The 25,335-nt window shown below is 43.5% G+C and overlaps 1 protein-coding gene across 4 annotated transcripts in view; it reads left to right on the forward strand.

Annotated features, from left to right (window-relative positions):
• The window catches only part of DIP2B (disco interacting protein 2 homolog B), a 185,073-nt gene that overhangs the window by 123,351 nt on the left and 36,387 nt on the right, over window positions 1–25,335 (forward strand). For 2 of the 4 annotated variants that reach the window (XM_079966337.1, XM_079966339.1), the window contains exons 5-14: window positions 7,835–8,047; window positions 11,299–11,448; window positions 14,804–14,923; window positions 17,131–17,328; window positions 17,618–17,709; window positions 17,972–18,082; window positions 20,873–20,996; window positions 22,324–22,433; window positions 23,359–23,461; window positions 25,017–25,081. In XM_079966337.1, coding sequence (XP_079822463.1) covers window positions 7,835–8,047; window positions 11,299–11,448; window positions 14,804–14,923; window positions 17,131–17,328; window positions 17,618–17,709; window positions 17,972–18,082; window positions 20,873–20,996; window positions 22,324–22,433; window positions 23,359–23,461; window positions 25,017–25,081 — 1,286 coding nt within the window. The remainder of the gene's footprint in view (window positions 1–7,834; window positions 8,048–11,298; window positions 11,449–14,803; window positions 14,924–17,130; window positions 17,329–17,617; window positions 17,710–17,971; window positions 18,083–20,872; window positions 20,997–22,323; window positions 22,434–23,358; window positions 23,462–25,016; window positions 25,082–25,335) is intronic. The other 2 variants (XM_079966338.1, XM_079966340.1) reach the window with 2 other exon arrangements.

The following is a 25,335-nucleotide window of genomic DNA, read 5'->3' on the forward strand; positions in this document are numbered from 1 at the left end:
TACAACTACCACCCCGGCCATTGGCACTGCTGGTTGGAACTAATGCAACATCATCTGAATGCCCCGCAGATTCAAGAATCCTGGTTTAAAGAAACTAGTTTCATGAGCTCAGATGTCAGTTGTACCCAGTGCCTTTAGAAATCACTACCACCTTGGCCTTTTAATGCTGCTGCAGCAGCCAACTTTACTCAGTCAAAAGCACAATGTAGGCTTGACTACAAACTCACACACAGGGGGGCGAAGGAGAAATATCCTCAGGATTTTAATCCTTGTTGTACATGTGGCTGTTTGCTGATATGCTGATATACTGAGTAATATCTAAGCACACAAAGGACCCCTACAAATAGAGATGCTGAAGTAATATAACCTCATGACGTTAGGGAATGAATTCAGGCTCACACTGAGAAATGAGATGGCAGTAATTCAAGTCCTCTGAAAAGAATCTGAATTTCTACACAATTAGGTCACCCACGAGGAACTTGGGAGCCCTCATACTGGGCTAAATACTACAAACCCCCTCCCCATGTGTGCAGTCTTCTGCATTTGATCCGAAGAAAAAGACAGCATTAAGGTTCATTAACCACTCCCAGTAGGGCTTGTAGTGGTTTTTAAAGACATTGAACATTTAAAGGCATAACCATAACCCACAGCACATGACAGGTTTAATGGAGGATATCACTTCCTTGGAGCCAAAACAAGAGACTTGTTCAGCCTGAATTCACAGGGAAGAGAAACCAAGTTGCTCTGTGATCTCAGGGCAGCTCCATGTTTTATGCTAATATATTTGCTGCCAGCATACCATAAAGTACTCTGCAGCACATGCATAGTATGCACATCACACATCTATGTACATATCATGGGTGGCCTAAATAAAGGCACTGTCTAAATATGAATTATCTAATCTTTTTTATGGGTCACGATGACTACCTTTAGTTTTTGCATGTGCACACACACATCATTAAAACACCATGGTATATGTATCTAGATAACCTGGCCCAGTAAAGTTTTCCAGGCACATGCATACATCAGTGTGTATCTGTGTATCATCTACAGTGTATTTGCTTGCTGCAAAAAACACTGACATAACAGTAGTGTACACAACACAAACCTATTTGCAGCACAAAGCATGGAGCTTTGCTTTACAAACAAATGGTTCACTGTGGAATGAGCTTCCATTGGGCAATACTCCTTAGCAGCCATTGCCAACTTGGTACCCTTCCTATGTTTTGGACTACAACTCCCATCAGCTCAACCAGCACCTGGGAGTTGTAGTCCAAAACATCTGCCAGGCACCAGGTTGTCAAGGGCTGGTCTATAGCATCAGATGGAACCCTAGAAAAGAACCTCAAAGGTCACCTTGTCCAAACTTGTGCCAAGACAGGAAATCTAGTTACAACATTATTGATAGCTGAGCATCTAACCTCTGCTTAAAACAGTTTCTGAGTTCAGATGCCACAGGGAACTGTAGTTAGTTTATAACCAAAAGCTTCTTTTTCTTGTAGGCATGGGGGTGGGGAGCATCCAAGCCTGGGGCTTGCTTTAGATCATTCTCTCGTAGTAGGAAAGCATGGTTTTCCGTTGCGTCTAAATCAGGTGATTGAGGGTAATTTCGAGGCTGAGCACATGAATGCTCATATGATGGTTCAGGGGTAGAATTTCCTGGGCTCAGGACCTTAGAAGACTGAAGCAGAATGTATTCATGGGTATTTCTTTTGACCTTTGACAGACCAGATGCTTTAAATGTAATGTGTTCCCCTTGCAGGAAAAGCTGAAAAAAATTATAGACCCTCTCAATACCCATTGCTATTCTCCCAGAATGGACTGGTGTGGGGCAAAATTGAACCAGACACATATGCAGCAGGGGTGTGTTGAACTTTATAGACTGGACTGGAAGTGTGGAAGTGTATCATGAACCAGAGGGCTGCAGTTAATTTTTATCTTCTAGTTTCATCTTAATCAAGGCATCCATTTATTGCAAATGTAGAGAGTACATTTGGTGGACCTCCTGTTCCTATTCTAAAATATTATTCCGAAGTCCACATGGGGGGAGAAATTGAGTTGGCGTTTTGAAATATTTTAGATAATAAGAGTTTAAATGAAATAAAACAGATTTGTTTATCTTTTTACTCGTAATTTGTTACCCAGCAAGCTTTATTTTATTTTTTTGCCCTCACACACTTTTCCTTCTGCAGCTGAAGGAACCTTCTGATGTTGTCTTAGCAGCATAGAAACTGCTGCAGTGTGTTAACAGAGTGGCACAGGCAGAATGGGCAGTGCAGCAGCTGCTGCCATGCTGCTAAGGTGATGTTGAAGGGCCCTATGAGAGCTAAAAGATGTTTTTTTTATTTATTTACCTACATTTATATATCCTGTCCGCCTTCCATCAGAGAATGCAGGGCAGCAGGCATGTGGTTCCCTAGTAATCACCTTCGGACCGTACCCAGACATTGCAAATTAAAATTACCATTTGAACCATGAATCCAGTTTAGGATTAGGGTTAGGAAAGATTGAATGCTTTCATGGAGTGCTCCATAGCTTCAGCCTGCATCTTCCTTCCCTCTTTCTGTAGAATGTTTAGGGTTGCAGGATAAAGGTGCAGGCTCTCTGTGTTCTGTGTGCTTCCCAGTGGAGAATGCTCAATTTAGATGATATTTTCCAGCTTCCTGGTCTGTGAAGCTGGGAGTGAGTGTTGGAGTTGATTGTTCCTCTGTCTCATCCTTTCCTCCTTTGTCAAATGCCAGTCTCAGTGCAAAAAATCTGGCTTGTATTAAACCAGTTGGTGCGGATATTTTCCATACCTGATTATCATATAGCAATAGTCCCTACAATAACTTACCACTCCGTGTTTTCCATTCAGCTCTAGGAATGCTGGGCAGACATGGAATGTTTCCCACCCAGTGATTTGAATTCTCCAGAGTCTATTAAAAGCCAAATTTAACACAGGATGCTTTTAGTGAATCAAGTATTTTCCTAATAGTTTATCACTTTGTTCTTGACTAGCTCGACAGCAATTTTGTGGGGTTTTTTAAAGGGAGGTGCACTTTTATGCCCAGCAACACATTATCTTTGCCAGCCCTGAGTTCTTTCTCCAGCACTGCCTGTTTCAAGTTTTAATTATTTATATGGCCTCTTTTTTTAGTAGCTGGGTTATATAATCCTGCAAAAGATGCATATAGAATTAACTTTGCAAAGGCTTTTGCCAGCCTTGAAGCTTAAAATCTATCGCTTTGCTCTTGCATGGTAAAAATATTCAGCATTTATTTTTGATGGCTGTATTAATTGTGGTGTTCCATTTAAGCACCATTTTTTTATTATTTGAGTGCTGGCTTAGGCAAATCTATTGAGTCACGTGACTGGAAAATATCTATTGGTTGCCAGTCAAGATGTCAAATGAAAGCACAAAGCTTTTTTTACTTGTGTCCCGCCAGCCACTTGATCTCATGCGCAGAGATTGTTTTGGAATGTGGTAAAAAATAAGTGAATTCCCCATGATTAGACTGAATTAGATTAAATCTTCTGCATGTAATTTCTATATGCTGGAGTAGATGGGGAGGGAGCCTTTCATCCCTGCTTACTGGATACTCTTGGGCCAGTCGTCTTTTAACTTAGGCTAGAATTCTAATCCTACTTACCTGGAAGTGAGCCCCACTGAATTCAATAGGATGTAGTTATGAGTAGACATGAATTCAATTGCAATGTTACTCCACGGTGGTGTTCTAAGGTTCAGTGGGTTTCCCCACCCCAATGTAGGATGCCCTGATCTCCCTGGCGGAGAGGCTGGCACAGTTCTGCTCTCTTCTCAACTTCTGAACTTAACATCAATTGAGCCAACTCTGCAGTACCCTTCCTGTGGCCTTCCCAGGGTCCATTTGCCCATCAAAAAACAAAACAAAGCTTTGTTTCCCTCTCTTCACTACCACTTCCTGCCTGCCATGAATTTCACATGCATAAGAAGGGCTGCTGCCAAGAATTCTGAGCTTACCAGCTGGAGGTCAACTGTTCAAGGAAACCGTCTCTCACTTCATGGGAGGTAACTTAGAAAGTATATTAGTTGCATTGCGCTATTAGGTGTACCTAGGTGGCGCTATGGGTTAAACCACAGAGCCTAGGACTTGCTGATCAGAAGGTCGGCGGGGTGAGCTCCTGTTGCTCGGTCCCTGCTCCTGCCAACCTAGCAGTTCAAAAGCACATCAAAGTGCAAGTAGATAAATAGGTACCGCTCTGGCGGGAAGGTAAACGGCGTTTCCGTGCACTGCTCTGGTTCACCAGAAGAGGCTTAGTCATGCTGGCCTCATCCTGGAAGCTATACGCCGGCTCCCTCGGCCAATAAAGCGAGATGAGCGCCGCAACCCCAGAGTCGGTCACGACTGGATCTAATGGTCAGGGGTCCTTTTACCTTTAAAGTATTCTCAGCTACTTGTTGGTCAGCGCTTCTAGATTTGTGCACATTTCCTCTACAGTTGTTAAAGAAGCAAGACAATGGTCCTTTCCATGCACTATTTACAAAGAGGAACAGTCTTCGGGGAAGGAACTAGGTCTAAGAGTCGCCTCTTCTTGGCAAGACCAGTGCAAGTGCAGCATAATTTCCTGTACCAACAATATCTGTGAGTCACAGATCGCAAGGAAATGGAGACCTTATTCTTGATAGCAGCCCTTCTAAGGCCAGGTCTTAAATCACTGCACAACATTTAGGCTGCAAACCTAAACCAACATAATTGAAAACAGTTTGATTAATTGAAGTATGTTGGCCCTGGTAACAGGAAGGAAATCTTGTTCTGTTGCATCTTAATCAACAGAGGTACCCTTTTTAAAAAAAAAAACCAACAACTCTGTTGGTATTAAATTTCATTACACTTCAGTATCTAGTCAGAGCTGCAGTACAGACAGTATGACAAATGTGCTTTGGGTTAATCTGTCTCTTCTACAGATGCAAAATTCCCTACTATATGGTGTATTGTTCAGTTTGCTGCTGCACTCAGTGAGTTTGCTACCTCTTTGACAAGTAATTTAGGCTAGCTGGGCTTACTACACATGGCAGTGTGAATATGTTGCTGCTTTGGCACTCTCAGTACACAATTTTGGGATATTAGGACTGGGCTCTTGTCTTGAGATGCAGCTGGTCGCTTTACTCAGGTTCTTGCTTGGTTATCTTGCCATGGCAATTACTTGTGTTGCAATAAATGTTTGAAATTTACTGTATGTGGATGTTCAAATGAGTATGCTGGCAGCCGTGTTTAGCAAATCTCCTGGTGTCTCTTGAATTTTCAGACCTTTTCAAAATTATCTGGGATTGTCAGTATTAACACGTGTATATTGACATTCAGCACATTCTGGACATTCATTTGCTAGACTTTGCTATTCATATTGAAAGGGGCTGTAATTCTGGGGCAGAGTAAACTCTTTTTATGAAGAAGTGCCACATTCAGTCCTCAGCACCTTCAGATAAAACGATACCTGAAGGAGCATCTCCACCTCCATCATTCTGCCCGGCCACTGAGGTCCAGTGCCGAGGGCCTTCTGGCGGTTCTCTCGCTGCGAGAAGCCAAGTTACAGGGAACCAGGCAGAGGGCCTTCTCGGTAGTGGCACCCGCCCTGTGGAACGCCCTTCCACCAGATGTCAAAGAGGAAAATAACTACCAAACCTTTAGAAGACATCTGAAGGCAGCCCTGTTTAGGGAAGCTTTTAATGTTTAATGGGTTGTTGTATTTTAGTGTTCTGTTGGAAGCCGCCAGTGTGGCTGGGGAATAAATAATAAATTATTATTATCATCATTATCATTATCAAGTAACAGCAGAAGGGAGATACCCTTTTCTGCCTGTGATTCTGGATAGGCACTGCCATTCAAAGTAGACAACACTGGGCTAGATCAGCCTTCCCCATCTGGGGACCTGCAGATGTCCTGGAATGCCACTTCCATCATTCCTGTCCATTTGCCATGCTGGTTGGGGCTGATGAGAGTTGTAGCCAAATAACATCCTGAAGGTACCAGGTTGAGGAAGGCTGGGCTTGATGCATCAGTAGTCTGACGATTAGGCAACTTCATAGGTTCATACATAGGAAATTCTTTTTTGCAAATTGCATGTTCAACAAAACATTCACATTTCTCCCCAAAGCTTATAGAGGACGAAGAAAAGTATTGTGTTTCATGCTCAGTGACCAAGAGATCACAGCTTGCCCCTTCGAACTCCTCTATACCTCACTTTTCCTGACATTTGCTTCTCTGGTTTTTACATCATTTTTCAACTGGCTGCTGAGGATAATAATAATAATAATAATAATAATAATAATAATAATAATAGTAAAAAATTATTTATACCCCGCCCATCTGGCTGAGTTTCCCCAGCCACTCTGGGCGGCTTCCAATCAAGTGTTAAAAACAATACAGCATTAAATATTAAAAACTTGTATTTTAAAGATAGGATAGCTACTTATTTCCTTCACATCTGAAGGGAGGGTGTTCCACAGGGTGGGCGCCACCACCGAGAAGGCCCTCTGTCTGGTTCCCTGTAACCTCACAATGAGGGAACCGCCAGAAGGCCCTCGGCGCTGGATCTCAGTGTCCGGGCTGAACGATGGGGGTGGAGATGCTCCTTCAGGTATACAGGATCATTTATAGTTAAATATATGTGTATTCAAACACATTTCCTGTTGTTTGGGAACAAGGAAGCAGATTTGCCCCATATGTGCAAATGAATTCATAATCTTATGGGTGAGAGAGATTTTTTCCCCAGAAACTGTCTTCAGCATCACTATAAGACATTTGAGGCTGACTGGGCAGTTGCTTCACATCTTTGTCTGGAGGGCCTCAGGATCATATTGATATAGCTTGTGGGCCACATTCTGTTTTAAAGCTCTACATGTCTGGTCTTCCATCTGATGGGTCAGATGAATGCCTACTTAGAGGTTTATGTCCATATGGGGCCTCTACTCATTCAGTTGTGCCATCTCCTAGAAGTCCATGGTATGCTGAAACCCATACATTATCTGCAGATCTCTGAATTAACATTTGTATAGTCTTTCTCTTCCTTTCATATTATCAAGATTTGACAAATTGATGATTTGGTATTCCCTAACCAATTGTACCTTGTTATTGCAAACTGCAGTTATAGACAGCCTACATTTTCAGGATATCGACAGGCAGGTGCTATGGTGTTTGCAAACAAATGTGAGTGTACACATGCAAATAGATGCACAAACAGAAAAAATATTTTACATCAGTTGCACTATATGGATAGCTGAAGATCTATTTCCATCATTCTTTGTTTGCAATTATTTAGAGTCCCCTGTTGTAACCAAGAGTCTGTTCTACTGATGCTGATTTCTCTGTATGGAAAAAACAGTGACAAAGGAATTCTTCCATGTGTACAGCCTTGGGCATTATAAAGAAATTCTCTTTCATCTATGTCCTCCTGCAAGCCAGTAATCGCAGAACACAGGCAATTTCCCAGAACACCAATTCCCAAAACTCTCCATGGAGATGGGCTGATTCTGATGTTTTCCATTTCAGAATTGTTGGCCGTCGGGGAAAACTGCAGCCAGGTTCCATAGCATGCAAAAAGCAGGGTTGTGACAAGGGCATGCATTTACCTTTAAGGATGGGTGGGCGGTTAAATGTTTGACTGGGTTTGGGATAATTGTACCAGCTTTTTCCTTTGTAGTAAGGAAGAAGCTGGCCCACACTGGGGGGGGGGCCTTACTACCAGCTTCCCCTCCACGTTGGCCCATGTTTGAACACACTCTGCGTTGGGTGGTACGGAGCCTTTGCCAGTGTTTCCTCGGTTGCAAAGAGAGCATGTTAAGTGCGGTGTGCTTCCCTTTTCTGATCCCCCACAGACACGTCTTCTGCATCCGAAGATGAAGGGTCGCTCAGGCGCCAGGCTTCTCTATCTGCTGCATTGCATCAGAGCTTACAGAATGCTGAGTCATGGATCAACCGATCTATTCAGGGGTCATCCACATCTTCATCAGCATCTTCTACACTATCCCATGGAGAAGGCAAAGGGACCAGTGGGTCACTAGCCGATGTATTTGCCAATACTCGAATAGGTAGGAGCTGGGGTGCGGACAGCAAAACCAAGGGCTTCACGTCTTCTTTTTGTGTCAAAAGTTTAGAAATCTCCCAGTGTCAAAGGCCAAACGGTTTAAAAACTCTGCCCGCTATAAGTAGAGGCCTACCCATGAGTGAGGGAAGGCGAGAGAAAGGATCCCAGTGACATCAATAGTCATGAAAGATGTGCACAGTAACCTGGCACTTTTCGTTATGCACATGGGTGTTGTTTTATGCTTGTGGCTGCTATTTACACTAAGTGTTCTCACTGCTGGGTGAGCAAAAAGATTGCTGTAGCCTACATGTCCTGTGTTGTGTTGCAGATGTCTATCCCTTATCCAGCCAAAAAGATCGCCATGCTTCTTTTAAATTTATCCAACAAGGCTGTAATGCAGCTTTCCGCATAACGGCCTAACTTGTGGGGATGGGGAAAGCTTTTCAAAAGCTTCACTTCCTTGTTACCTGCAAGATATTTTACTCATCATAGGTGACTATGTGAGTGGCTATATAACAAGGCAATTAAAAAAAATAATAATATTATTTTTTGCTTTATCCCACCTAACTGGTAGACCAGGAATTACATCCCCAGCCCCCAAACACCCAATTTTAAAGCATATTTAACCCCTGAACCATTTTCCCAGGTACGTGTACACATTTGTTGGGGGATTTCAAGATCTGGATACCCCAGGCTCAGTTTTTTGATGCTCTGAGGTGCTCCTTGCTGCTGGTGCTGCTGTATGAATTTTTTGTAGGGTTTGTTTGTGTTTTCTTGTTAATGTGTTCCAAAGGATATGGCTGCATCCCAGGGGGATTGCTGTGTCTCAATGTGCTCTCTGCTTTGGCTTAATTGGTTTCAGGCAAGCAATGTGTAGCTGTTTGGTGTCTCTTAATTGCTTCTTTTTATTTCTTTTAACCTGTATGTTGCTGATGTCTTTGTCTCTTACTGGGATGCAACTCATTTTCTAAAATGGAAAACTTGGGAGATTTACCTGTTTGAAATTCCATCAGCATAAATAATGCTTTCTTCAGATGGAAGATACTCTCATTAAAGCAATGGTGAAATATGGTCCCAAATTGGAACAGCCAGCTATTTGGTTGCTGAATAGCTAATGTCAAATTGGTGCTATAAAATACAGCTCTTTCTTGTAAGTGCAATCTTGGGAATATGAAGCACAGTTAACTTAGGAGCAACGTTTCTACTGGTACTGTTACATTTTCAACACAGAGGTAGATACATATAAACATACGGCTACCTCGATAAATTTTGAGCATTTTAAAAACATAGCCACATATATACTCAGCACAGTAGATCTGAAGTTTATTTATCTCAGGCTTAAGAGCTCAAGGCAAGAAGCCACTTCACAAAATCAACCACAAAATCGGCACTTTGTCAACATTTGATACATCTAAGTTGGGTTTGATATAGGGCCATTTCTAAAATCTATTAATGTTGCATGGATTTTTGAGGCCTTACTCTCACGCAACTCTAGCACAGGGTGCTTGTATGAAAAAGCTTTGTTTTATGCATTTATTGAGGATTTTCCCTGTGGCCACCACAGAGTGAGAACAAGTCCTTGGACAAAACTGAAGTATGTGCTATTACTGATCAGATGAGCCCCCAAGAGTGTGTCTAGCATATACTTCGAAATGCACACTAAATCCTATTCCGCCTTCTGTTCCAAGGGAGGTATTTCTGTTTTGTACATCTTGGTACAATGATGGAAAGGACATCAGTTCCCTTACCCAAACTGCAGTACACCATAAAGCATTTCTGCTTAAGAAGTCAGGGAACAGCTCAGCAGGATACTTTTAATTAATATGGTATTCTTCTGAATGGTTGTACATTTACCTAATGATGACATTGGTGTGCACAAAACTCACTGAACACATGCAGTACATTGCAAACTTTCAATCTGTGTGTCTTACAATATTGCGTGGATGTAAGCAAACTTGTATGCTGAGTTTTTCCACATCAGTGCTGTTATCTGAATGTGCTGCCTGCAGAAATTAAATAATTGACTGCTAACCTTTATTAAATCTGTTGTGATAACTCTGTCCCTGAAATGCTCTCCCAGTAGCCTATTTTTTTTTGGGGGGGGGGATATAAAACTTTTCAATTATATATATTCTCACATCAGAGAAATGCAACTTGTTGAATTATGAACCACTTAGCTCCTTAAAACACACAAATACATAGCAGTTCAGCAGAGGATGGAGAAGATTGGACACAGTGGCCTGGTTCATACATTATGCCAAGCTAAACTGCAGCAGAGCACAAGCAAGCATGTAGGCTCCAAGAGAGGAGATTGTGGTTGCTTTATTTCTCACTGTTTGTTCTGCTGTGCTGTGTTGAACTAAGAATGGCTTGATTTAGCATGTTCATCCAAACCCAGGCTTGTGTTTTAATTGTCTCCAGGCTAAAAAACCAATGTTTGTCCTACAGTATTTGGCCCAAGGTTTATCTGGGAGAGCTAAACTGTGAACGACATGTTTGGACAACATGCTAAGCCCAGGCCATGGTTTTAGTGTGGTGTAGCTGCAGAACAACCAGGGAAGAGCAAAGTGACTCCAATTTCCTCTCTGGGAGCTCACACATGTGCACTAAGCTATGGTTTGGCTCAGCCTGACATGCAAATTAGGCTGCAGTATCTCATTAAAGAGTATTGCAGTTAATTAGACCAGATTTCAGCCTTCAGTGCCACTATTTCTGTTGTGATACAGAAATGTATTCAAGATCTGGAAGTTTGCATAACAGATCAGGAAGGGGCTTAGTCTTGCACTCAGTGTACTATAGAGACAACATGGTCAGCTAGCTGGGTAATCTTTTCTGTTGGCAAAATGGCAAACAAAAAAATTGAAAAATCAGGAGGCCTTTTCTGAGACTCTAGAAAGTTCTGTTGAAGATTACATGGTCAAAACTCTCCTGTTCTTATCCTTTGTCCAATTTTTACTTAAGAGGAGATATGGGGCAATGGTAATATGTCCCATAACATTTTTGCTGCTCTTGTGCGAGTTAGTCTAGTTAAGCTTTGGAAATGGGCAGTGCAATATGTGGCCTAGAGAAACAGGGGTATGAAATAGCCCGTGGCTCTGTAATGAAAATGGAAAGTAGAATCAATCTTGCTGTTCAGTCAGGTGCCTTTGCATCAGACCAAGGAAAGGTGGGTAAATGTGATATCACATCTTAGGCCACCTGGTTGCAAAATGATAATATGAATCTCAATTGTTTTTTTCTTGATCCTCCTTCTAGAAAATTTCTCAGTTCCCCCGGATGTTACTGCAACTACCTCCACACCTGCTTCCTCTGCCTGCCCATCTGCTATTGACCTCCCTCCATCAGGAATAGTGAAGGGCATGCACAAAGCATCCAACCGGTCTAGCCTTATGGACACAGCCGATGGTACATCTGCAGATCCAAACTATGGGATAAAGCCAATAGGGCATCAGTAACATGGTTTTATTTCTACAGCTCATCAGTGCAGCATTGCAGAATGCATGTTATCCCTCTTAAATGTCTACCATGTCAGCCATTAGTAGGCACCTGCCTCACACAGCAACAAATTTTTCTGTTTGTTTTCTTGTGAAATTGTGAGAACAATGGGGCCCTGAGACCCAGGTTGGGCAATTGCATCTTGCGGGGAAAGGCAGCTGATTAAGTTTCAGCTGTTGGCATTAAGCTCTTATGTCCAATACCCCAATGGTAGTTTCTTTGTTTTTGTGTGTTTCTTTTAGAAAAGAAGCCTGTGCTTCTTAACTTCTTACCCTGCAACATTCATACTTCATGGAAGAAGCAAAGGTGTGAATACTCTTTGCCCTTCCAGATTTTGAGCAAAAGTGCCAGCCCTTAACATCAGCATTTCCTCCAACTTTTAATTGTGAATCGGCCTGCCAGTGTATTCTGCTTTGCATTGCAGAAACAACTGAGAAACAATTGAGGTGGGAAGAAACAACTGAGACCCTCTCAAGTTTGATTCATGTAGGGGCAAAGAACATGTACCACAGGGTGGAAAAGTGGAAGCAGTCAGCAGGCTAGATCTCCAAGTCCTCCATAACCTGCAGGCCACTTCGACAGGTAGGTGGGGTCACCCACCTGTCAGATCACCTGTCCAAGTCACATGATGTCAGGCGAGCCAGCTTCAAAGGAAGAATCCTTTGAATGCAATAACCAAAATTGCCTTGATATAGAACGGTTCTTGCACCCTTGCCACCCGGAAGAGAGCAAAGACGCTATGTGCCCTTTCCGCTAGTAGCAAAGTGAGAAGCTGAGCCTAGCTCCAACCTCAGAATATCTCCACTGCTGCAGCAAGGCCCAGCCTCTTGATGTATGAGTAAGGGAAGGCAGTTGCTCTTTGAACTTTCATCCTGTCTCCAGCCCCTGCTGTTAACCCAAACAGTTTTGTGGATTCCCAGAAAGCTCCCGGAAAGCTCCCCTTTCCCTGCTCACTATTTTGTGTTGTTTCTGTAGTCCACCACTGTGAAAAGTGTGGCAGATCACAAATGGCTCATACAGGCTGAAGAGGAAACAGGTAGCCTCTCTGACATGAGTGTGTGGTTCCTAGAGAGTGCAGTTTCTTAAGGGCTCCTATTGTTGTTTTAAGCAGATACCACCGCTGATGCATTTCCTCAGCATAGCTGGAGACCAGTGATTGTGGGTATCTCATTAAGAGCTTTGGTTCTTTTGCTGTGCCTTGTAATCTAAAGAAGAGTGATAACTCAATGCACGCAGAGTATCAGGAAACTGCTTTTATTGTTAAATACCAAACACTGGATTCAGGAGTTAACCCCTGAGCACTACGGATTAGGAAAGGGGAGCAGGGAGTTCTGGTGAGGAAATTGCAATTTTATTTTGTGTGTACGTTGAAAAGAAAAGTACAGAATGTGTTTTACAAAGGAATGAGAGCCCTGCATTGGGTATTTGAGAGGCATTGGGCGTTAAAGTAAAGTGAATCTTAGGAGTCTTAGAACAACAGACCCTCTCCTTGGTCCCAAATTTGATCGTTCTGTGGTTCTGTATAGTCCCCACAGTCATTTGATTAGAATCATAGAATCATAGAGTTGGAAGAGACCACAAGGGCCATCGAGTCCAACCCCCTGCCAAGCAGGAAACACCATCAGAGCACTCCTCACATATGGTTGTGAAGCCTCTGCTTAAAGACCTCCAAAGAAGGAGACTCCCACCACACTCCTTGGCAGCAAATTCCACTGTCGAACAGCTCTTACTGTCAGGAAGTTCTTCCTAATGTTTAGGTGGAATCTTGTAGTTTGGAGCCATTGCTCCGTGTCCGCTTCTCTGGAGCAGCAGAAAACAACCTTTCTCCCTCCTCTATGTGACATCCTTTTATATATTTGAACATGGCTATCATATCACCCCTTAACCTCCTCTTCTCCAGGCTAAACATGCCCAGCTCCCTTAGCCGTTCCTCATAAGGCATCGTTTCCAGGCCTTTGACCATTTTGGTTGCCCTCCTCTGGACACGTTCCAGTTTGTCAGTGTCCTTCTTGAACTGTGGTGCCCAGAACTGGACACAGTACTCCAGGTGAGGTCTGACCAGAGCAGAATACAGTGGCATTATTACTTCCCTTGATCTAGATGCTATACTCCTATTGATGCAGCCCAGAATTGCATTGGCTTTTTTAGCTACCACTAAAAAAGCTTTCAGATTACACAACCTGGCTGTAAAATGAGCTCTTTGGTTGTACAGTGTCAGGTGTTGAAACAGAAGCAAAAATAGCTTTTTAAACTCCTTTCGCCAGCACCTAAGCACCTACAGGTGGTCTTGTTTTGCCACACCAGATCTATGTTTGTCACAGCGCTGCTCTATTCATTTCCCCTTGTTCCTTTCTTTAAAGATGTGAATTCTCAACTAAGTAATTCGCACCTAGCAGAGAGAGAGGAAAAATGCATGAACTAACTGATCTGCATTACTGACAGTTTGCATTGAACTGTTTTGGTCAGCTGTTGTTGTTCTTATGCAGAATTTCCAGGGCCTCAGCTGTGTTGCCCTGAGATTTCACTCCTAAAGCCAGCGTCTTCTTAACCTTGGAGAAGAGGCTTTGCTCTCATTTGTTGGTAGAACTATTTTCAGTATAAAGCAGCCAGTGAGTGGTAAAGTAGAACCTGCACTTCTAAAATGCCTGCTGCGCTGGAGTTTGTTATATGCAGGTAGAAAAGCACCCAACTGCGGTGACTAGAATAACCTTGAGGATAAACTGCTGCCTTGATTTGAGTCTGCGAGAAAACCTTTGCCAAGTCTCAGGAGTTCCCATAGTGCCCTCTGGTGGTCAAGTCCTAAAAGGATCCTAGAAAGACCATTTCAATCCGGCATGCACAATTTGTGACCCACCAAGCCAAACAGATCCCATTAGTCAAGAATTGTGATCTCAGAGGTGCCCGACTCTGCTTCTGCAATCCCAGGAAGGAATGGGAAGTTTGTCTAGGCCTTTGCAGCTTGCCATATACGGCCTGGTCTTGAGAGATGAAAAACATATATAGACAGTGTTGTGCAAATGCTGAAAACAGCTTTGAAAAGGAAATAAATGGTCCTTTTATTAGCAGCCGTACCTTCCAGATAACCTTCTGGATAATCTGTGTTCCCATGTTTTACATCAGGCTTTGATCACTGCAATTTCTGCTCATGTATATTGTAATTTGCTGCATCAGAAAGGGTATGGTTTGGGTAGCTCTTTATACAGAGTGGCAGTTGCCCACAGGTGACCTAGCCCTTGATAAACTGAATTAATTTCCTACACTGCAGGTGTCCCTGTAAGTAGCAGAGTCTCAACAAAAATCCAGCAGCTGCTCAATACTCTGAAGCGACCCAAGCGGCCACCTCTGAAGGAGTTTTTTGTGGATGATTTTGAAGAAATTGTTGAAGGTATTTGGATATGCCAATGGGCTGGTTGCAATTCGCAGAAAACTTTGCGTGTCTTGTTCTTTTGCTTGGTTTTGCTTTTCTTCTTTCGATGCCTGTTAAGCTCCAGTAGTTAAGGGAGAATCCTCTTCCTTCTATCTGTGCCTTCCTTTTATGAGGTTTCCAGATCAATATGGATTAGAAAACAAATGTGCTGTTGTATCTTAGCCTCTTATATAGAAAAGCTCAAGAGTTCCATGCAGCTCCTCCTGGTCGTATGCTTTTTCTGTAACTGTCTGCACAAGGGGAACCTCATGCACAACCTTCCAAGCCCCACATCGTCAGGGGTTGTGGGGCCAGAGGCAAACAGTGGGTGGAACAGCATATTGGAGAGTCTTTGTACACTAGATTCTTGCACACACACACACTCCAGATACATAATGGCATCATCACAATTGAAGGACCTATTCAGACAGGCAGAAGCACTCCAGGGTGCAGAGCACAGATAGTGAGAGCTGTTGCTTGGGAAGAACTGGATAGGGGCACCTGGAGGTCACATTCAGCCCATAGGCTGGAAAGTTCCTCTTCTCTGGAGTAGGCAGAGAGCTACTCTGTCAAGCCCACAGGTTTTCTTAAAGAGGAAAAGGGGGAAAGATGAGCTCTTCTTGCTTAAAACAGGGTGTACCAGCTTCTCCCAACTTCTTGTAGTCCAACAATCTGTAGGGCAGCTCCCATCAACCCAGATTGTCAGCTGTGTCAGCAAGAACTCGTGCAAGTTGTTGGGGTCCAACAACATTCCGGAGTTGGGAAAGTCTGGGAATATACCATGCCATCATTGGGTATATATGCCAAATCAGTCTGTGTACTGCAAGAGGGATGGGAGAGCAACACTTGGCATAGCATGTCCCCCACCCCCACCCCAATTTCCTTCGTTGTCTCTTCTCCCTCCCCTCCCCTCCCACACCCCTCCCCTTTTCAAATCAGGTGGTCACACTTGACACTTTGTCAGAAATGCTGGTGCCCAAGAAAAAAAGGATGGAATTGGGCCTCAGACATGGCGAGGGTAGCTCAAGCCTTAAATATGAGAACGGGGAAACCTGGGTTATTGCTGCTTCATTTATGCATCTTTAACTTCCACTCCGAAATTCTGTGCGGCATGTGTAGCTCCCACTGAGAGACAGATGGCAAATAGTAAATTTGGATGATTCCTCTGAGAGCTGGCCCAAGAGATTTTGTGGCCCACGCAGCTGCGTTGTGTGATCCAGGAGCTGTGCTCAGACTTCCTCATCAACACTGCAAGTGAGGTGCACCTCTCACATTGCGTGCTGCTCTCCTGGTGGCCCTAGAGGGGCTATTTACTCAAACAACTGCTTGGTGTTCCGTGGCACATTTTTGTGCTAGTACTGACTCTGCTGGTCTTAAACAGCTTTATAGCAACTCCAGTATACGGCATTATCTATGAATATACTACCTAGGCACTGTCACAGGGGCAAGTTGCTTTTAACTATTTCAGCTTAATTTCCCTCTCCTGGATTTAAATACCACCCTCCTTTTTTTAAGCCACAAATTTTCTCCTCCTGTAAATGGCTCGGTTCTCTTGACATTTTTTGTTCTCTTCATCTGCTCTCTCTTTTGACCTGCTGCTCTTTACGTGTTGATTAACCTTTATCAAGTTACCACTTCAACTTTTCAAAACTCCACATACAAATCCTTGCTCTACCACACCTTCCTGCTCTTTCTGCTACCTGTTATCTCTGTCCTACTCTGTCTTTGGTGCCTTTTATTAAAGTCAAACTTAATCTTGGTTTGTTCATATTTGTCTTGGCTCACTGGCTGAGATTTTAGACTTTCTTCTCACTTCTGTGTTGCGTATTGTACCTAGCACACAGATTGATGCTACGTAATTGTATAGTAGCAGCGGCAGTAATAGTAGGTTCTTGCCAAATGCAATCGAGTTAACATCTTCAGTTTCTGTGTTTGAAAATAATACAGTTTTCCTGTCTCCTACTGGGCGGTATCTATCCTTAGCAACAAATACGTTCAAATTGCTTCGACCTTTTAAAAGTGGATTTTGAAACAGCGATTTCCAAAATGGGGAAGAAAGGGGGAATCCTTTGCACCATGAATGCAGGGAGCTATAGACTTTGTTTAGCACCATTTAGTCCTCCATACACAGCTTGCTCCTTTCCTCAGTGGATTTAACACTTGATCTGGTGGTGTTTTCTTTGCAGTTCCACAGCCAGACCCAAATCAGCCCAAGCCAGAGGGACGTCAGATGACGCCTGTGAAGGGAGAACCCCTGGGAGTAGTTTGTAACTGGCCTCCTGCTTTAGAAGCCGCTTTGCAACGCTGGGGGACGACGCAGGCCAAATGCCCTTGTTTGACAGCCCTGGATGTTACTGGGAAGCCAGTCTACACACTGACATATGGTGAGAATCTTTATAGAGTCTTGTTAGCCTATACACTTTACCATAGCGGGCTTTTTTAAGGCATGTGGGTCTTTGTGGTTTGCCTGCCTTGACTTGGCACATAAGCTGTTTGATTAGAAAAGCAGCACTTTGGCGATCCTGCGTTGATTGTGCACTGGCTAAGATACAGGATACATATATTTTCCAGCAATAATAATAGACGTGTGTCGTGGGGGTGGGGGTGGGGAGATTCTGCACCTGCCGCTGCCTGCCTGATGTGTAGCCTCATTGCTTTCTCTCTACGTTCCAGGCAAGCTGTGGAGCAGAAGTCTGAAGCTGGCCTATACGCTGTTGAATAAACTGGGCACCAAAAATGAGCCTGTCTTGAAGCCTGGAGACAGAGTAAGAAGCCTTAACAAACGGTTTATAGCTCCCCTTGTGAAAAATGAACGGGGGTGGGGCATGAATGTATGTGCCTCTTCCCCTTTAAATGTTTTTAAAAATTACTTCTTTAAAAAATTGCAGCACATGGGTTAATTTTGCAGTCATCTAATGAACATTCTTTTGAGTTAAACAGCCTGTTTTGTGCTTTGCAGTGTAATGGTCCAAGCTTGACTGCTGTCCGTCCTACCTTCTCTAACTTAATAATTTCTGTGAATCGCAGGTAGCCCTTGTTTATCCCAACAATGATCCTGTCATGTTCATGGTGGCGTTCTATGGCTGTTTGCTAGCTGAAGTCATCCCAGTGCCGATAGAGGTACCTCTAACCCGAAAGGTAACGTTGATGGAACTTAGAGGAGTGATAGGATGTGGGATGAGAACCAAGTCAGGCTGTCGGCCTTGGATACATTTAGACTTTGCGGCTTCCTGTTCTAGAGAGCCTGCCTTTCACAGCTGTTGCACATCCAGGCTGATATTTCGAAATGCTGGTGTTCTGTCATGCCTCCCTCTTCCGTCGAGCACATGGTAAAAGAGATCGAAGTATCTCACCTCTCCCTCGGTCAGTACCCTGGGCCTTATTCTCACCAGGGCTCAGCACCTTTATTTTAGAGAACGTTATTCAAACAGCAACAATGGGGAGCTTATTTTGTTATTTCGCAGTCCTACTGATTTCCATGGCACTGTGCTACTGCATAGGAATTGCGGTTTGCTCCCTTGGTGAAAAGCCAAATATTTCATTGTTTTTTTAAAAAAAATTATCTTGAAATGCATTTCGGTAGTTGAAATGCAGGCAGTTTCCGAGCTACTGCTAACTACAGAGATCAGAACTATAAGACACTATATCCATTGCAGAGGGGAAAGTGAGTATAAGGCAAAAAGATGGTAGCATTTTGAATTCGCTTCCCCAAACAGATATGTGTATTAACAAGTTCTGACATTGTTTTTCAAGACTTTTCGGGCATAGTTTTGTATCAGTGCCTATTGGAGATAGCTTGAGAAGCAGCCCTGATTGAAATGAGTTTCAGTGTAGATTTTCTGGCCAGCTTGTGTCCTGAGCACTGCTGAGAATAGGTCCTGGTGTTCTCACAGAGTCCGTGTGTCACGTAAAGGTCACCTCTACCCTTACCATAATTGGAATAACACGCCATGCTAAGGTATTAAGAGTGTCTTTCAAGAGACCGGCTTGGCAAGGAGCATGGTGAGAGAAGTGGTAATGAGGTGGTAACCTAGCCTGGTAATGCTATGGGTCTCCTAGGGCCATCTCTTTGATTTGTGGTCTCAATATGACAACTGCCATAACAACCTGCACATGAAAACGGATTCTCTCCCAGCCCCCGCACTGACTCTATACGCTCAGTAAACCAGCTTGTCCATTTCAGTGCTTTCTTCCCTCGCTTCTGTTGTGTTGCAGGGGATTCTCTGATCATCTGCTCATTCCAGCTCGTTCCAGCTTAGTAAATTTCCCTTCTGTAGTTAAGGGATGCTGGGATTGGAAAAGGAGGGGTAGCTTCTTACTAATATGCTGTTTATATTATTATTATTATTATTATTATTATTATTATTATTATTAGTGTGTGTGATTTCTGTTTGGTCTTTTTTGTATGGAAATGCCATGTGTTCAGTCCATTTTTTAACAAATCAAGTTAACAAATAACGACAAATAGCTTTATTTTAACAAATAAAGTTTGAGTGCAATATGGATTTTGATATGCAGTGGTACCTCGGGTTACATACACTTCAGGTTACATACACTTCAGGTTATATCCTCTGCTAACCCAGAAATAGTACCTCGGGTTAAGAACTTTGCTTCAGGATGAGAACAGAAATCCCACAGCAGCGGGAGGCCCCATTAGCTAAAGTGGTGCTTCAGGTTAAGAACAGTTTCAGGTTAAGAACAGACCTCCAGAATGAATTAAGTTCTTAACCCAAGGTACCACTGTGTAGCCTGCTATCCTCTTGGGGTAGTTTTTTTTTTTTAAAAAAAGTTGAATTTTGGGGGAAATAGGAAGGAGTACAGGCCTGGCAATGTTCTGTAGCAAGTCCAGCCGGGTATTTCACAAACACCCGCTGCCTGGACCATTTAGGAACCTGTCCCACTGATGATTTCAAACTGTGACTATGAGCTCATCTGCCGAGATCCCTTCCTTTCGCTTCTTACATGGTAGTCTTGCCAGTCTAATGCTTCTCCTCCCCCCTGTGGCTGGAGGAGAAAAGACCTGTTTGAGATTGTGTGGGCAACAGTTTGGCTACATTTCAGAAGCTAGTGGTGAAGGGATTGGAGAACTGGACTTCAGGACCCTGCAAGTAAAATATAACCAGGCAGAGGGCCTTCTCAGTAGTGGAACGCCCTCCCTTCAAATGTCAAGGAGATAAAGAATTACACAACTTTTAGAAGACATCTGAAGGCAGCCCTCTATTGTGGGGTTTTGAATGCTTGATGTTTTTAGATATGCTGTAAGCTGCCCAGAGTGGCTCAGGAAACCCAGCCAGGTGGGCAGGGTATAAATAATAAAAAATATTATTATTAACATGAATTATTCAAATATGCTTGTTTAATTTCTGCTGGTTGCGGAATTCAGCTTTTCTTGGAGCAGAAATTTCTCTCTTTAGCACAGAGTTAAGCACAACTCTGGCTATAACCCGGGTCAGCCTTCAACCAACCTGTTGCCCTCCAGCTGTGGTGACTAAAGCTAACAGGAGTTGTAGTCCAAAAATTGTAGTCTAGAGGGCACCAGGTTGCAGAAGGCTGACTTTTCCCTGGAACACTGATTCCCAAGTTTCAAGTTACTTTCGTTCATGGACTTTTCAGCACAGGATGAATGCCGTGCCTTCCACATTCGTTGTTGCCACCCATCTTATTTCAAATCATCACCACTCCCTGTGTTTTTCCATTGTGTGCAGTGCCCGCTTCCCCTTGCTGTCACTGTGGTGGTTGTCATTTTAGTTTCAAACCACTGATGGATGACTCTAAATGTCTGTATTTCCCTCAGCGTTGTCCATAATGTTACCATCCAGTTACCAAACCATTACCGACGTTTAGAAGTTTGGTAAGGCTAAAGCTGGCCTTTTCTCTCTTTTTTGCCCCAATCTGCAAATCACAGTGATTCCCTTTTCCCTCCCACAGGATGCTGGTGGCCAACAAATTGGCTTTCTTCTAGGCAGCTGTGGCATTGCTTTGGCTCTCACTACTGAGGTTTGCTTAAAGGGTCTCCCCAAAACACAGAATGGAGAAATTGTGCAGTTCAAAGGTTAGTTGTTGATTTTATATGGAATGGTGGCATTTTATCAATCAGGAAATGACAAGGGTGCATTTGCACTTGTGACGAGTGATCAGTGTCGAACATGACATTGCTATTTTGCAGCAGACTTGTAACTTGTAACTTGTATGGGACGCGGGTGTCGCTGTGGGTTAAACCACAGAGCCTAGGGCTTGCCGATCAGAAGGTCGGCGGTTCGAATCTCCATAACGGGATGAGCTCCCATTGCTTGGTCCCTGCTCCTGCCAACCTAGCAGTTTGAAAGCACATCAAAGTGCAAGTAGATAAATAGGTACCGCTCCGGCGGGAAGATAAATGGTGTTTCCGTGCACTACTCTGGTTCACCAGAAGCGGCTTAGTCATGCTGGCCACATGACCCAGAAGCTGTACGCCAGATCCCTCGGCCAATAAAGCGAGATGAGCGCCACAACCCCAGAGTTGGTCACGACTGGACCTAATGGTCAGGGGTCCCTTTACCTTTTAACTTGTTCATAAATTAAGGTTCCTTGGCTGTAGTTATTGACTGTGTAAGTGATAAAGCAAAGCCTTAATTACCCATCAGCCCAGGTTGGCAGAAGCAGGGCTTGCAGCCAGTTTTCAGAAGAACCAAACAACTCCACCCCCTATTCCTGCTACCTGAGATATTTGGGGTTACTAGTAACTGGAATGGGGGCTGCTTTCGTGAAAGGCATGTGCTCTGCTATTGAGCCACAGCCCCGATGCTTTTTACAATGGGAATGGGTTGCTGGGAGCACGCTGCAACATTACTTCATTGTCATTGCTGGTTTACAGGGCAATCCAATTCTGCTGTTGAATGACGAAGCTGTAAATGGCTTGAGTGTTACATACTTAAGCATTTCTACACCCACTAATCATGGCCTCTGTGTGGTTACGTATGAAAAGCACACATTTTCTTGTTTTGCCGTGATGATGCATTTGGGGAAGCTACCAGCGCAGAACAGCTTCAGTACATGTAATTGTGGACCAAATAATTCATGCATGATCTTAATTTTCGTACATGGAAATCTTCTCTATGTCAGAATAATATTCTGAATGAAGCGGCTTTAACTTTCTGCCTCTTTACATGTCTCTTTATGATCCCCACCAGCCTAAACCCAGATAAACTTTTCATAAGCATTAGAAACCTTGTGTTTCTGGGGTGGCGGGGAGGTGGGCAAGAAAACTTGTTCAAGGGCTTTGTGAGGCTTGCAGCATTGCAGCAGGTTCCTTTTGGGGAGCCAGATTGCATCATTTGCAGTGTGAATGCATCAAAAAAAAATTGCAACCTAGAAGTCACTTTTTTACCTTTCGATTTTAGGTTGGCCTAGGCTCAAGTGGGTTGTAACAGATTCCAAGTACCTCTCTAAGTCACCAAAGGACTGGCAGCCCAACATTTCAAACGCGGGGACTGAGCCAGCTTACATTGAGGTATGTAGCGAGTAAAAATTAACAAAACAGCATATGCTGCCTTGGCTATTGAACTTGTAATATATTTAGGATGTTTCAAGTGTCTGTGTGCCTTGCTGCCAAAACCTCATGTCCTCCTAATGTGCCCTTTCTCACCAGACGTTGTAGTTTAAGCATCTTTGTGAACTGGCACAATTATAAATTGTGGATGCAATTTACGCGGAAGTTTTTCTTCCAGTGCCCTTTGTTCTTCTCAAGCATATTTTTTTAATGTTAAGAGTAGCAAAAGCTTCTGTCATAAGAGTTTGTGGTGGGATGGGTGATCTGTAGTCTTCCAGATGTTGGACTACATTTCCCATCATCCCTGAATATTGGTCATGCTAACTGGGGTTAATGGGAGTTGGAGTCCCAGCTACTACTTTAGGGCCACAGGTTCCCTATCCCTGGTTTATGGGAATACTTTGGGAGTTCTAAACCTCATTTCAAATGGTCTGTTGCCTTTGTTGGTGAGTCTGTTCACACTTTATTTTGAGAGAAAGAGAGAGAGAGAGAGAGAGAGAGAGAGAGAGAGAGAACAGGAATAGCATAGGTAGAGCAGGGCTTTTCAAACTTGGGTCTCTAGCTGTTTTCTAGATTACAGTTCCCATTATCCATCATCCCTGACCACTGGTCCTGCTAACTAGGGATGATGGGAATTGTAGTCCAAAAACAGCTGGAGACCCAAGTTTGGGAAACCCTGGCAACAAATTCAGGATTGTATTTCTTTTTTCTTATTCTACTCAATTTTGCTCGCTTATGCATACCCATATTCTGCCTTGCATGCAAAGACACATGCATATACATGGGAAAGAGTAAAGGGCTCTCTGCCTTCAGCTTTGTGAATGGTTAAGGCAAATATAACAGCACTTTGATCCCTGAATTGTTGATATTTGTGCGCTTTTCTCAGTACAAGACCAGCAAGGAGGGGAGTGTGATGGGTGTGACCGTGTCACGAATTGCTATGCTGGCTCACTGCCAGGCTTTGTCTCAGGCCTGCAACTACTCTGAAGGTGAGTGCTGTCCTGCCTGGCTGCGTTATGAGCACAGGGAGTCATGTCCTAGTGGACATCTCTCTCCAGAGGACTGTGAACCCTGCCCAGTGCTAGTCTTTAGGAGTTATGCGCTACACCCATTAAATCAAAGTGATTGTTTGCAAACGGAGCACCAGTTCACACTGCCAAACGCTTCAGTGTGATATAGGTTTCATTGCCCAGCCACACTGAGAGAGACTTGTATGTATGTCTCGTAAGCTAATGGTGTTATTTCATAGTGAGATAGCTGCTATCTCCTGTATACAGTCATAGCTCTTGTTACGTTTGGTTCAAGTTACGTCTTTTCAGGTTGCGTCCTGCGGCGACCCAGAAGTACCGGAAAGGGTTACTTCCGGGTTTCGCCACTCACGCATGCGCAGACGCTCAAAATAACGTCACGCGCATACGCAGAAGCGGCGAATCGTGGCACGCGCAGACGCGGGTTGTGTTCTGCTCATGTTGCGAACGGGGCTCCAGAACAGATCCCGTTCGCAACCAGAGGTACCACTGTATACAGTTTGGTTCACTGATGTGTTTCTCTGTACAAAATCATATAGTTTCTTAAATTTTAATCATTGTATTAAAGCATTTATGTGCCACTCTGCATTGAATATTCTAGGCCATTTTGCAACAATAGACCCACATATATCAGCTGGTAGAGCATGGGACCCTTAATCTCAGGGTCGTGGGTTTGAGTCTCACATTGGGCAAAAGATTCCTGCATTGCAGGGAGTTGAACTAAATGACCCTCATGGTCCCTTCCAAATCTACAATTCTTTTAGTCTATGAAATTATTGCAAGGAGCAGCTTGACTTTGTAAACTGATCCCTAGTAGCTTTTACATGCAAAGGGGAAGGATGTTGCAATTTATTTTTATTTTTAAAAATTCAGTAACATTCCTTTCACCAGGCATTTTCTTAGCTTCCCTAAATGCTCAGTACACATCATCAGTGGCCTTTCTTCAGCTTTCCTCTGAATGCCACTTGTTTGGTAATCACAAGTGGGGAGAGTGTTGTTGTGCTCAGGTCTTATTTCCAGGCTTTCTGCAGTCTTCTGGTTGGCCACTGTGAGAACAGGATCCTGGAACAGATGGGCCTTCAGTTAAACCAAAACAGAGCATTCATAGCAGTTTATTTACAGGCATCTTAATCTGCCCTGTTGGACTCTTGAAGCAGCCAATACCAATCATCACTGCAATAAAATAGAATAAAACAATTAAAATAGCATTCCATCCCCGCCCCCTTTATCAATACAAATCTGTTTAACTGTGTGTAGAAAGTTTTGTTGGTACATTACTTGTTAGAGAAATGCTTGGCATTATCAACGAAGGAGATTTATTTTCCTGTTAAGAAGTTTGTTGTAAGCATCTGAGGGGAGAGATTTTGGTTTTTCATGGCAAGTCTGAGAAGTGGCCAGTACAATATGATTATTCATGGAACCCTGGAGTAGACCTTGTGTTTGTTTAGCAGAATAGAAAGTTGCACCTCGGGAAGCAAAATTTCAGACAAGTTAAGTGTTAACATTTCTGTTGCAGGTGAAACCATAGTGAACGTCCTGGATTTCAAGAAAGATGCAGGCTTGTGGCATAGCATGCTAACGGTGAGTCAGTATTTTAAGGAGATGATCTGCAGAAACTTTACTGTGACTTCTTTTCATAGGCTACAGAGGCATGTGGTTATTGGACTGGGGGGGGGGTAGTCTGGTCCCCTAAATGCTCCCCCTGGAACCTCCTTCCCAAAGCCTGGGAAGCTTCTGCCTGGCTTAGGGAGGGAAGCACGATGCTCATGCCCACAACATTGCCCTTGCAAGCTGGCACCTCTAGCCCTAACTGTTCCCCTATGAAAAATTTCATC

Source organism: Podarcis cretensis (genome assembly GCF_951804945.1).
Source record: "Podarcis cretensis genome assembly, chromosome: 2".
Lineage (NCBI taxonomy): Eukaryota > Metazoa > Chordata > Lepidosauria > Squamata > Lacertidae > Podarcis > Podarcis cretensis.